Raw genomic sequence first — 13,486 nt, 5'->3', positions numbered from 1 at the left:
AATTTAGCCAAAATTCACCATAAGAATTGCTACTGAAGCTGGATTGAAATGTTGAATCTGAAGTAATATCGATCAAACTCTCATATTCGATTGAAGACAAGCTTGAGGGTTTTCCACAGACTGAAAATGGATTAACTACCCATTCACGGTCTTTTAAAAACACCTCTCGATCTATAGGAAAATATTTATTAAATGAATTTTTCAGTTGTTTGAGATGTTCAGAAATCTCGTTAATAATGCTAATGGGAGCTTGCAATTCGTTTTCCTCCAAAAAGGCCTGCATTATTGGAAAACACTCCAGCTCAACTGGTTTGGTATAATAATAATTCCGAAAATATACGAGTGATAAAATTCAATTTAATGAACGTCGGAAATTCGAAGAAGTCGTGCGTGTATATTGTATAATGTTATCTGAATTTACCGATTAGAAACACTGTATTAAATATATTTAGTGTACTAAGTAATTTCATACGTAAAACATTTTTTTTTTTAACTACAATAAATTGTAAATATTTTTTATATTATATTATATCATATTTAATATTTTTTTTCACTCTCGAGCCGCGGTGCCCCTGAAATAAGCTAGCGGTGCCCTTTGGGCACCGCGGTGCACAGGTTGGGAACCGCTGTATTAAACTGTCTCTTAAAATATTATTTATCATCAAACAGTTTTATAAAAATATTTATTTTATACACTAATTTGCTCCATAACATTTTAATTATAATTTAAGGTATCAATCATTTTTATCGTACTTTTACATATAAATTTTCGATTTCAAATGTAATGCATTATTCAATTATGACTAGTCACCATTATTTTTCAAGTGTGATGAATGATGATTAACAAAATATAATGTATTATAACACATTATTTAGTTAGCCTGCTAACTAATCAGTCTAACTATACTAATTTTTTTTAGTTCAAAGTTAAATTAAATAACAATTATTACATGAAATTGTACCATAGAATGTAACAGTTCTTCAAAATAACACTGTAAGACAGAACATTTATATTACAGGCACAGATATTTTAATTTAACATGACAAGTATTATGGTTAAATTATTTTTTGCTATTAAAATTTACCTTTACATTTTAAATTAATAATATGAATTAATTTATAAATTAGTTTAGTAATGCAATTGAAAACCTGTCTGTAATAGAATTAAAATAACTAAATAAAATAAAATTATATTTCAAGTTTAAAACAATAGATACTTGAATATTGCAATAGGTAAAGTATTGTTTGAGCATTTCCATTGTAAAATTAAAATATGATGAAATAAGAAGTCAGTTAACTTTAAAATTTACAATAATCACAAAGCATTTATTAAAAAAGTGGATTAATAAATAATACATTTAATTAATTTCAATTCAGAAATTAAAATTATCTTTAAAGTGCTCACAACCATTTAAAATACCTTTATTTACTCGTCATTGAATAGACTATATTTTAATAACACTTACGTTTCTTCATCACTATCATTATTGCTGACTTGATTATTTTGTATGACAGCTGAATCTGCAATATCATTACATTCTTCAGAATGGTCCGGTGTACTTTTCACTAGTTCTTTAAGAAAATCAAGACGGCTATCAGAATAAATGCATTGTTTTCTAAAAAAAAAAAAATTAAAAACATCAAATAAAACTAAGAATGTATACAACAGCATTTAAAATACTTACAAGTGGGCAAGAGTAAGAGTCCTTGCACTTTTTTGCATCGTGACATCACCAGCTTTGATTAAAAGAGATGAAACAAACAGTTCCAATGCTCGAGGTATACTTATCATTAAGGATTTTTACAATTTAATTTATAAGTATAATGTCACAACATAGTTAACAAACAATATATTTAACTCTAAAAATGTATAAAGGTACAAAGCAAATAAGGAGAAAATATTAATTTAACTCGGTTAATAGTAAATTGGTTATTTTTTTCTAATAACCATCTGGAGCACACTTCTACATATAGTAATTGTGCAACTTTTAATTTTTTAAATTAAACCTAACTATACTCTGTTCAAAATAAGATGATGACTCGGTGGCCAAGTTGTGTGCATGGGCTTGGCTATGTTCTGTGGCAGCGCCCGACACGTCGCCGTAGTGGGGATGGCGTCTGACCATATGTCTGACCGCCGCCCTACAAAAACTAGTCGCCGCCGAGTCATAATCTCATTTTGAACAGAGTATAGATTAGTTGTTAAAAATTTATTTTATTTTATTCCTTCTTATTATTACACACCAGCATACGTTTGCCCAGTTCATATCAACTAAATTATTTAATCAATGAATATTTATTTGTATATTTGTACTTAATTTATAATAATTATTATTGTATACACAGAATGACTAAAAGAATAATTAATTAATTAGTTTTAACTACAGAAATAATATGTATTAACACAAATTTAACTTAAGGTTTTTTAAAACTAACTATAAAAAGCTAAGTAGTTATGATGGCCTATTTCAAGTCAAGTTATTAAGAAAATTAACTTTTTAATCAGTTAGTACATTTGCTAAATTGAATTCATAAACTATAATATTTCAGTATTGCTGAAAAAAACTAAGTAATAGAAATAGCACGATGCTATTTGAGTGCATCTGCCATTTATATAATTTTTTTTAGTTTTAATGTTATAATTTTTAAAATCCAATATAAAAGTTGAAGTTACTGAACTACTTTTTATCCACCATGTCTAATAAATATACATCAGTATTACTTACTCAACTAATGTAAAATGAAAATGTGAAAGTAAGTCATAAAATAATTTGGACGATGGTTGGAGTTTCCAATATAAGATTACTTATAAGATACTTGATAGGATCTCAATCACCATAAAATACAAACAAAGTAATATACTGAATGTTGAAGTAAATTATTACCATGAAAACAAAATAATGCTGTTGTAGATAATATTTAAAACCAATCTATTAATAGAAGTAATAAAATACTTTCATACAGTCCTCTACTTAAGCTTGAAATAAATTAAATTTAACAATAAAATGTATAACATGTATAACATTTTATTTTACGTAGTATATACCGGTTACAGTGGACAAATAGTGTAGAAGTGAAAGTGTAATAGTTAATACAAACAATTTAATAATAAATAATATTAATAATATTCTAAATTTTTAATAATTCAGATATATTTACAATTAGTAGTAGAAAGCAGTTCCATATTTATTATAAGCTGATTAGGTAGATAGGTACAAATATGTTTATAATAAATGTTATAACATTATTTTAATTGATACATTTTGTTTAAAGAATTTGTATGATATTAAACTATGGTCATATAAGCTTATAATTTTGGAAACCAAACAGTACAAATAAAATATTTGTATTTATTGATTGGAAATATGCCTCTACAGGATACAGCATCTAATTTAAAATACAACATTTAGGTGGCCAATTAAATTGTTGATTATAAACAGTACTATATTAAAACTATTTATAATCAATGGTAATAGTTTAGAGTACATGACAATCATGCAATGCTTATTTATAGTACAGTAAATTATAATTACCTAAGACTTATAAAAATAATGTGAATATAGGTACTAATATTACAATACATACATACAATTATTAAATTATGTGCCTTTATAGTATGGTATGTTGTTTGTTGTTTATAATTGTGAAAATCAGTATTAAAAAAGGATATAAATCATAACCGGAACTGGTAATGCAACTTTTCCAATTTCATCATCGATTCTCATAATTTTTTTAATCCTTCCCTAAATAAAAAAAGGTACTTAAGTAATACAATTAGTAAAATATAAACAGCTTAAATTAGACAATCTAAATATTTAAAAATTTTGTAAAGCCTAGTGGCAAATAGGTTAGAGCAGTTTAGTTTTTCTAAGACAAAAACCAATTTTATACCAGTTACTGGTAATGAACCACAATTTTAAGTTATTTCAATAGCTCTCAATAAAAAAATATTTCTTATCAACACAATATGATATTTGCCCTCACTGATGTGTATCATAAAAATATTGGTGTTGCTCAAATAGTTGTAGGTGACCCCCTCATAATATTGTTATACCGACCTATAAAGTGTTGTATTTTTCTTCAATCAATACCCACTCACCTATATTTAAAACTAGCTTTTGCCTGAGCAACACTTAGGACATGTGGTAAACACCACTGGTTGACCTCAAAGAAAAAGTTGATAATTTATACTTACAGCTGGGAATCTAGCGTTGTACTTCCTCTTTTTACTAGGCATTTTATTATATTGTAAAATTTGTTTGATTTTCTTGATTTTGTTGGTAAAAATGTTGCGTATGTTACTAGAAAGCTTTATCTACAAGATTTACAAAAAAAATGAGATTACAAGTGACCATTTTTATAATGGAAATGAAACAAGACACTGTAAAGATTGTTAGAAATTATTAAAATTATTTTATGAATAATATACAGGAATATAGGATATAACAAATAATATAGATTATTTCTATATATCTATCAAACTCTTATATAGAATAGTCCCGAGGTTAGAAGCAACCATAACAATATTGATAACAAAACAAACGGTATTATCAGGTGACTTGTTTGCCCTAAATGATAAAATTTAGTTATTAGTTTTATGTAAATTACAATAATATAGTCTTAAAAAGCCTGTACCTTTACTCGCTGAACCGACTGAAGCGTCAATAGATTTTGATTTCTACTTAAAGTGTATATGAAATTGAAACGATACAATCGTGAGGATTGTAACGAGCAAAATCACAATACAAAAATAGGAAGCAAAACGTTCGACAAATATTAGAAAGAATACACGTCAGTACATAAATATTTAAGTCATTCATTCATACCCAGTAAAATCGAAATTCGTGACATCTGCGTGTTCACAACAATGATAATTAAATTTAAAAAAAAAATGAATTTCGTAATACTATCACAGAAACTGAGAAACTGAGAAAAGAGTGTGTTATCTATGTTAATGTGGCATTATGGCGGGACCTTTGATCATAATAAATATACAAGCGAAAATCGCGGTTAAACTACTATATATTATGACCGCAGAGAACACTGATAACTGATAAAGAATGATTACTTTCGTACAAAATCGTAGTTTTTGACTTGGGAAATTCAAATTTGCCCATTAAATTGTATTTTACGAAGTGTTTCATTCGGTGATTGATCTGCACTTAAATTGTACAAGTTTTTCGATTTGAATACCTAGTTTAAATTTTGTGGTTCTATCCCAATTTACGTGATTTTCTTTCGACAGTTTGGTCAACCTTGTTACGGTAGTTCCTATTCCACTGTAATCGAGTAAGTTTTTGTAACTTCTGAGTAACTTCGGACTTTCATCACACCATTGTCTGAATACCAATCCTATAAAATATTGGAAATCTTGGTTTTTATAGCTTTAAAATCCATCTAGATTTATGTTCAACCAATCGATGGTTTATGGTGTCCAATTGATATATTCGTTTTATCTTTAATTTATAACAATATTTATGTTAGGATTTTGTGATCTTGGCCAGGCACAGCACGTAACCAAGTTATCAACTATGAGCTACTTAAAATTTGGGATAGCTTTGTTTGTAGTCAAAAATATTTTAATATTCTGCAGAATACCGAATATGAATACTTCACAATCAACAGCTATTCATAGTTGAACCAACAACATAATAAAAATATTTTTTTTCTTGTTTATTAAGTACCTTTTAAAATATCCAATGACAAATATTTGGTACTTTTCTGTTATACGAGACAACGACTATTATCACGACTACCACCCAAGACTACCTACATTATTATGAATACCACAATAGCTGAACGATATTATTTTTTATTTAATTAAAATTATATAATTTGAATTACTTTATTCAAATGCAACCATCCCCATAATTATTTAGTATTTTATGTGTGCAATTTTTGGTAGTCTTAGATAACAGAGGTAGTTTTCAGTGGTAGTCACAATAATAGCCGTAGGTCTCTGTAACAGGAAATTACCCAAAATATACTTCACAAACATTAGTTGTTATAGTCAAATAATAAATTATAATTTTTTTTCTATTATTGCTTTCAATATAAATTAAATGTTCAACTCTGTGGCATAAGGGAGGGGGGGTCGGCTCAAGATAATACAATAGTACTGGCTTACTTACTAATTTACCAAATATTGAATTTTAGCCAAATGTTCTACTATTATATACATCCACACAAACTCTGAACAGCTTATGTTTACAAGTAAATGATTTGAATTCTTAATGTAACAATATTTTTATATTTAATTAGAAATCTTATTCAATTATAGTGTACTTTTAGACTTAAGTATTTTCATAATTTCATCATTATCTGTTTCGTATAAAACATTCTTTTCTAATGCTATTAACTGAAAGCTTACTACACTATAAGCAGAAAATCAACTAGATCTGTGTATATCTTTTTGTTTCCTAAACAATATTTTTCTATTTTATAAATTAATATTTGAGCTCATTTTTATTAAAAATTTAGTATTATCTACTAATCTACGTAATTGTGTTATTTTACATTTTAGCATTTTATTTATAAAAACGTTTTTCTACATTTTTTAAATTGGATATATTGGTTTCAATATTTTGTTCTTGGATATTTTTACCTAGATTTGTTTATCAATATATCAAATTTACATTAAAATATAGATTTATATTAATATTGCCTGTGCAGTTACTTAATACAAAAATAAAAATAAAAGCTTGTGAAAATTTGCTATATTATAAATTGTATTCTATGATTTAGAAATAGAATTTTGAAAGTCAAAGTCCAATGCCCTCTATTAAAACGCCTCTTTTCAATAAAAAAAAAATATCAAAATTGGATCACTCTACAAGTTTCTTGTAAAGCATGTTGTTAAAAAAAGAGGCGACACGTTATGCATCAGAATTAAAAAAAAAATACAAAAACCATTTTTTGATTTTTAAAATGTTATCGATATTACTGATATAATTATTTTAACATCTTTAACTGATATAGTTTAATTTTGACAGTTCAAACTTACAAAGTACCTGTTACATATTCAATACTGCCTGGTGTCAGACTGAACTCACAAGTTTACATGGACAATTTACACCATAGATATTATAAACATTTAAGTCGGAACCATGTAATGTAAGTGTTACTAATTTAAAATGATTTATATTAAATCTCCATGTTTAATTCGTCATTAGATAATTTATTTTTTAATTATTTAGATATATGTGAAAATCAAAAGAATAAAACAGAATTTTGCCCAGTAATGGCATCTATAAGTGTAGATATGAATAACAATAAAATAAAAACAACTGGGCGACATAATCACCTTCCTCGGCGAGTTGACATTTCCATGGTCAATTTAAGAAGAGCATTTGGTCTACAAGCAACAAGATCTAAATCACTGTTTATACAAATCAAACATTTATACAACCAAGAAATAATTATGTAAGTTATAAGAATGGCTGGAAACATAAACCTTGGAAAAAAATACTCCACAATATTTATGGCTTATAAAATAATAATTATATATATAATTATATTTTATAATTGTTTAACTGTTAATTATAGTTTTTAATTGTCTTAGAAATCCATATGGTGCTAAAAATTATTCTTTATCACAGTCACAATTATGTGTAAGAAGGATGCGTCAATGTCGTAAAGTGTCTTCAATTATTTGAGATGCATGAAGTTCCATGAACTATGGGTAATAAGACTCAATTACTATCACAATTTACCTTCAAGTATAATATTATTTGTGTAACATACTTAATTAAGTGACAGCTAAAAATATAGTTAAAACCTACCCTTAATTTATATTATCAACCAAATCTAATGGACTGATATCTTTATTTGTATTGTAAAAATTACTCATTGTATAATTTAATGTACATATATTTCTGTTCTATTACCCAAAGTTTAATTGACCTATTTTTAAATGTAAATTATCGAGCCAGAAAGTGTCATTGATACTGCTGATGATCTTCTTTTATTCTTAACGTCCTGTTTCATACATAGTATGGTGTCCAAAAATCTTTATGCATAGACAGTTTATATTACTAAATTTCAAATTGAAACTAATCTAATGTGAGGCTATAATATTTTCACTAAGTAATTTATGATATTATTGTATTGTAATAGTGTCTATTAGGTTAGGTTGCGACTACACTATTCAGTAAATGTGGTTGTTTCTAACCACCACTATTAAATACTAGTCATTCTCAGTACTTGATGTGAATATAGTATAAATGATCTATTTAATCAACGAAAATGTTAATATTTGTAGTGCCTTAAGTCAATATAATTTTTAGCGTCCAAAACTTTGAATATGTAAATATTATCTTGATTCTTGGTGGTTAGGGTTAAAACAGTTTCACTTTTATACTTGTTTTAGGTAGTTATTAATATTGATTTTTTGTAATTATATTATAATATATAAATTATATTTTCAACAAAACCAACGGGCTGAATTTAAGAAGAGCTATAAGATTACAATATCATGGTTACAGTAGAAAGTTATAAAACAAGAAATAATCATCATGTAAGTTTTCACTTATAACCTATAAATATTATTTAATAATTATGATGTCACTGCACAATTGATGTGTTTAGCATTTAAATTATGAATTTTGATGTCTTACTATTTTACTATTTTTTAGTTATCCAGATGGTGTAAGAAAATGATGCTTTATGCAAGAAATATGAATCTTATTATGCATCGTTTTGCAGATAATACATTACACAATTTAAAGGTATACTTTTACAAGTCAAATGTTCATGTGTTTTGTATTATTCCTTACTGTTATTTTTCAGCTTTTATTTCAACTGTTTTTGGATGTATAAGAAAATTAAACGGGATGATCAAAATATTGATTTTACAATCAACCACTATCATTGGAATATAGAACATTTTGTCCTAGTCAATACTTTTAATTGATGGACGATTCATTCCTGGCAATTACTAAACTAGAACATTTGTTCCCTGAGGGTTATAAGCCATAGGACCTTTGTTTCCCAGTATATTGATAATGAGTTTGGTGGTTGGTCCTTAAGGGCCTGTTTTACAACCATAGTTTAAACCTTGGTTACGCCTAACCCACTGATTTTACCGGCCGAATTCGGTGGTTTAACCTTAGTTTAAAAATTGTAATATGGGCCCTAAATGAATAATAATAATTATTATTAAATCATTATTTTTCTGAATATCTTAAATTGTTCTATTATAATAAGAAAATTACAATAATATAAATACCTAAAATATAATTATAAATAATTGTCTTATATTTTACTAACCATCTAATATCTACTGCTGACAAAAGTAAAAAATAAATATTTAACAAAATACTTGAAAAATCTGACCTGTAGTTAGCCCAACTTCAATCTAAATGTATATCATTTCATTAAATACTGAAACGGGTTTTTTTTTATATGCATCAAAAGTTAATAAGATTAACCGGACCAATAAAATATTTTGTACTTGCTTCTATTGTAAAAATAAAACAATATTATACATATATTCTATACGGTAATAGCTTTTGAATGTTAGTTAATTGGGTGTTTAAATAGATACAGAAACAAAATGTAATCCTAAAAAAAATTGAACAAGTAAAAATTTAATTGTCACAAAAAAAATTTAATTAATTGTACTGCACAGAATTCAAACATTGAAAATTATTTAAACATTCTAAATTATTTAAAAATAATTGGCGAGTTTTCCAGTGATATAAAACGTGAGTCATAAATTAATATATCAACTGTTGATTATTTGTAATTAAATTATATCGATCTGTATTATTGTAATTATCGCATAATAAATTATAATTTAAGAAATTGAGAAATTAATTACAATTATTAACTTATTTAACTATGAAATAATATTAAATTAATCTATAAAACTATATTCATTTCTTGTTTTAATATATTTTTTAATGATTTAATATACCAACATATGCACCAGTGTGCATGGTTGACAGTTATACTGGGTCCTATGGTTTATAACTTTCGTTGATTAAATGTAGACCAATCTTTATATTTAGTATAACAAAATCTTCCTGAACTTATTATTTTGACTTGAAATTGCGTCTAATATTACCCTATATTAAGTATTTTATAATTATAAAAAATCCTATCTATATAAGACAGCAACTAATATTACGGGATCTGTTGAAAACGGTGCCATTAAGAATGCTTCTGATGATCTTAAAGAATGTTATAGTTGAAATAAAATGTAAATTTCTGTTTTGCATTTTAAGTTATTACCATGTTATCAGTGGCAGCTCGTGGGTTTTTAATGAAATACTGCACATCCAAAAAAAATATAACCAATATTTTATAAATTGTATTAAATTATTATTTACGAATTTTAGTTATTCACCATTTAGCTTTTATTTTGTTTAAATTTTTAAACAGAAACACAATTGTATACAGGAAAAAATGTCAACATCAATTCCATTATAATGCAGGTTGCGTGTTTCAATGTGTTTTAATTTTTACACTGTACAAATGTGTAAATACTTTATTATTTTCACAATATTCTATAATTTATGTTTTTTTATTTTAAAAAATAATCTTAATAACACTAAGTACTTAGTTGTATTATTATGATTTATGTTTTCAAATATTCTTGAGTTTGGGTAGGTAGTGCACATGCACTTGTGCACATATACACAAGCCGCCACTGCATGTTATTAAAGTGGAGTAATATTGAATACTCTTAAGTCTTAATACATACATTTGTGGTTTATAATTATATATCTTATATCAATAACTTATTTATTATACTAAGTGTTTTGTTTGATTATTTTTTTACCTTAGTTACAATAATTTTTTAGTCTATGAAAGTATTCTGTCTGGATTGCTCAATAAGTAGTGTTAGTAGTACTAGGCTTACAAATCATAAAATTGATCTTTTATGACCTCTCTAAAGTACCACCTTGATCCAATTTGCTAAAAGTTAAGATACTATATGTTGAAATTGAAGCACTCCTAGACCCTAGTAGACATTTTGTATACAGGATAAAAAAAAAAAAAATAAATAAATAAACACCATTGTAAAACCACCAGCTTCCTCGCTCCGCTCAGAGTCTAAAATACAGACACATATATACGATCAATATTGAATACACGCAGATCCATCCAAAGACGACTAGCTTTGTAAAAATTTAAATTTTAAATACTTATTAAAAAATATTGTAACTGCTTATGTGACCAGTTCTGGCACAGTTAAAATAAAATGTAGTAAAAATATTTTAAAAATTGTATGGTGTATAGAAAATGAGAATTTAAACATTCAGTTTGTTGCCTATGTCAGTTATTTGTTTTTTAATTACAACAAAATAACAAAATCGCTGCATGCGTGAATATCCAATTTTGTAAAAATATTAACTTTAAACGCTCAACAATTTTATTTGACTTTCCGGTAGAGACTTTTTGTTGATATAGGTAGTCAAACTTGTAAGAAATCTTGTATTAAATTTTCAAATCTTAGATTTAAAAAGAAAAATGTTCATGAATTTTTAACTCAGAATAATTTGCTTTAAACTTTAAAATTGTGACTAGATTTTTAATAATTTTCAAATTTTATTGTAACAATATATTAAGGGCCTTGTATTAAACTTTTAAGCTTTTTTACCCAACAAATTTAATTTTATTGACATTAGCATAGAAAAAAAAACTAAAAGAATTTGAAACTGTAAATGTCCGTAAAACACATCAAAATATTTTGAAAATTGTATCGTGTATAGAAAATGTTAATATAAACAATCAGTAAAAATGTCATGTTTATACGGTCATTTTTTTTATAGTTACACCAAAAACAAAAATCAGAATTTGAAAAAAACGAATTTGCGTGAAATTCCCGTTTTTCCTTAATTTTTTTTTGTTTTTTCGGCGCTTTTAAAAATTACTGGGAATTTCATATTTTGACCCTCCCTAATGCACCAACTAGATTCACTTTTCCATCGAATAAGATACTGTTGAAAAGTTGAAAATCGAAGCATTATTTATTTCGACTACTTATCGTGTACAGACACAAATAAAAAAAATTAAGGGGCTGGAGCAACCATTTTAGATTCTGAGTGGAACGATGAATGTATTAATTTTACAATGATGTGTTTTTTTATTTTTTTATTTTTTTTGTGTCTGTGTACACGATAAGTAGTCGAAATAATGCTACGATTTTCAACTTCAGTATCTTGTTCGATCAGAAAGTGAATATCGTTGGTGCATTGGGGAGGTCAAAATTTAAATTTCCCAGTGGTTTTCAAAAGCGCCGGGAAAAACAAAAGAAAAATTAAGGAAAAACGGGAATTTTTACGCAAAATCGATTTTTCACAAAATTGAATTTGGTTTTTGGTGTAACTTTAAAAAAAATTACCGTAGATACATGAAATTTTGACTGAATGTTTATCTTAGCATCTTCTATACACCATAACATTTTCAAAATATTTTGATGTATTTTGAGCTCTTTACGGACATTTTTATTTTCCATTTTTTTTTAGTTTTTTTTCTAAAAATATCAATAAAATTTTATTTGTTGGATAAAAAAGCTTGAAAATTTGATAGACGGCTCCTAGTATATTGTTTCAAAGGCAGATGAAAAATATTAAAAAGGTGGGTAAGTGGATTTCGCTCTGCTGTACAGTAGGTTACAAGTGGGTCACTGTATAATGGATGGTGTTAAATTTGAATTCAATGATATAATATTATTGTATAAGAAAAACGATTCTGAGCGGAGACGGTATGTTAGTCTAGGTATAAGACATAATATTATATTAGGTACCTATAATAAATTCCAAATTAATCATATCATAATATTTATTAGGTACTTATAACGCGTTATACATCAACAAAAAACCGTGGTACTATCATAGATATATAATAGTATACTTTAGAAGTTTCAAGTACCCACGAATAATATTATACAATCACAACAAAATAACTAAAATAGTTATCCTAGGTTTTTAATATGTAATTTCGTCCAAATTTGTACTTAAAATGACTATAAAAATAAACTGCGTAAATGTATTTTTTAGATTTTTTGGTAACAGAATTAATTACTTACGTGGAATCTTGTTTTAAATTTTCAATTCTTAGATACAAAAATTGAACATTTTATAAATTTTTAACGACGAAATAATTATTAAATTTTAAATTTGATAAAGTTTGTCAAAATTCGATCTTTAAATGCTTATAAAAAAAAATTGTGCCTATGTATTTTTAATATTTTTCAACTGCTATTGTAACAATATATCAGGAGCTTTGTATTAAATTTTTACACTTATTGGCCGAACACATAAAACTTAATTGATATTTATAGAAAAAAAAACTAAAAAAACTGAAAACTGACCATGTCCTTAAACATCTCAAAAAGAGTCAAATTATTTTCAAAATTTAATCGTATATAGAAAATACTAATATAAACATTCAGTGAAATTTTCAAGTATCTACAGTCATTCGTTTTTTATTTACAACAAAATAAGAAAATCGTTACATGAGAAATCGAGTGAATATC

At 26.2% G+C, this 13,486-nt stretch overlaps 1 protein-coding gene and 1 long non-coding RNA gene across 6 annotated transcripts in view; one reads left to right on the top strand and one right to left on the bottom strand.

Annotated features, from left to right (window-relative positions):
* The window catches only part of LOC100571273, a 12,013-nt gene extending 7,036 nt beyond the window's left edge, over positions 1-4,977 (bottom strand). Inside the window, exons 1-5 of one of the 4 annotated variants that reach the window (XM_008184241.3) lie at positions 4,827-4,977; positions 4,196-4,315; positions 3,671-3,743; positions 1,686-1,779; positions 1,467-1,616 (exon numbers count right to left, since the gene is read on the bottom strand). In XM_008184241.3, the coding sequence (XP_008182463.1) occupies positions 1,467-1,616; positions 1,686-1,779; positions 3,671-3,743; positions 4,196-4,237 (359 nt within the window). In that variant the 5' untranslated portion in view covers positions 4,238-4,315; positions 4,827-4,977. The other 3 variants (XM_016803867.2, XM_003244056.4, XM_029485122.1) reach the window with 3 other exon arrangements.
* A 91-nt stretch (positions 4,978-5,068) lies between these two features.
* Positions 5,069-10,771, top strand: LOC100571452. 2 transcript variants are annotated; one of them, XR_510659.3, is made up of 7 exons: positions 5,069-5,289; positions 6,993-7,113; positions 7,197-7,422; positions 7,562-7,681; positions 8,369-8,515; positions 8,634-8,726; positions 8,788-10,771. It is a non-coding gene; the product is annotated as an uncharacterized LOC100571452 (long non-coding RNA). The 2 variants fall into 2 exon arrangements; XR_001679403.2 differs by having other exon boundaries at positions 5,070-5,289; positions 8,451-8,515.
* Positions 10,772-13,486: the final 2,715 nt, after the last annotated feature.

The sequence above is a fragment of the Acyrthosiphon pisum genome, chromosome X, assembly GCF_005508785.2.
Source record: "Acyrthosiphon pisum isolate AL4f chromosome X, pea_aphid_22Mar2018_4r6ur, whole genome shotgun sequence".
NCBI classification, from domain to species: Eukaryota; Metazoa; Arthropoda; class Insecta; order Hemiptera; family Aphididae; genus Acyrthosiphon; species Acyrthosiphon pisum.
The sequence above is the reverse complement of the archived record's forward strand: the minus strand, read 5'-3'. Positions and strand labels throughout refer to the sequence as shown.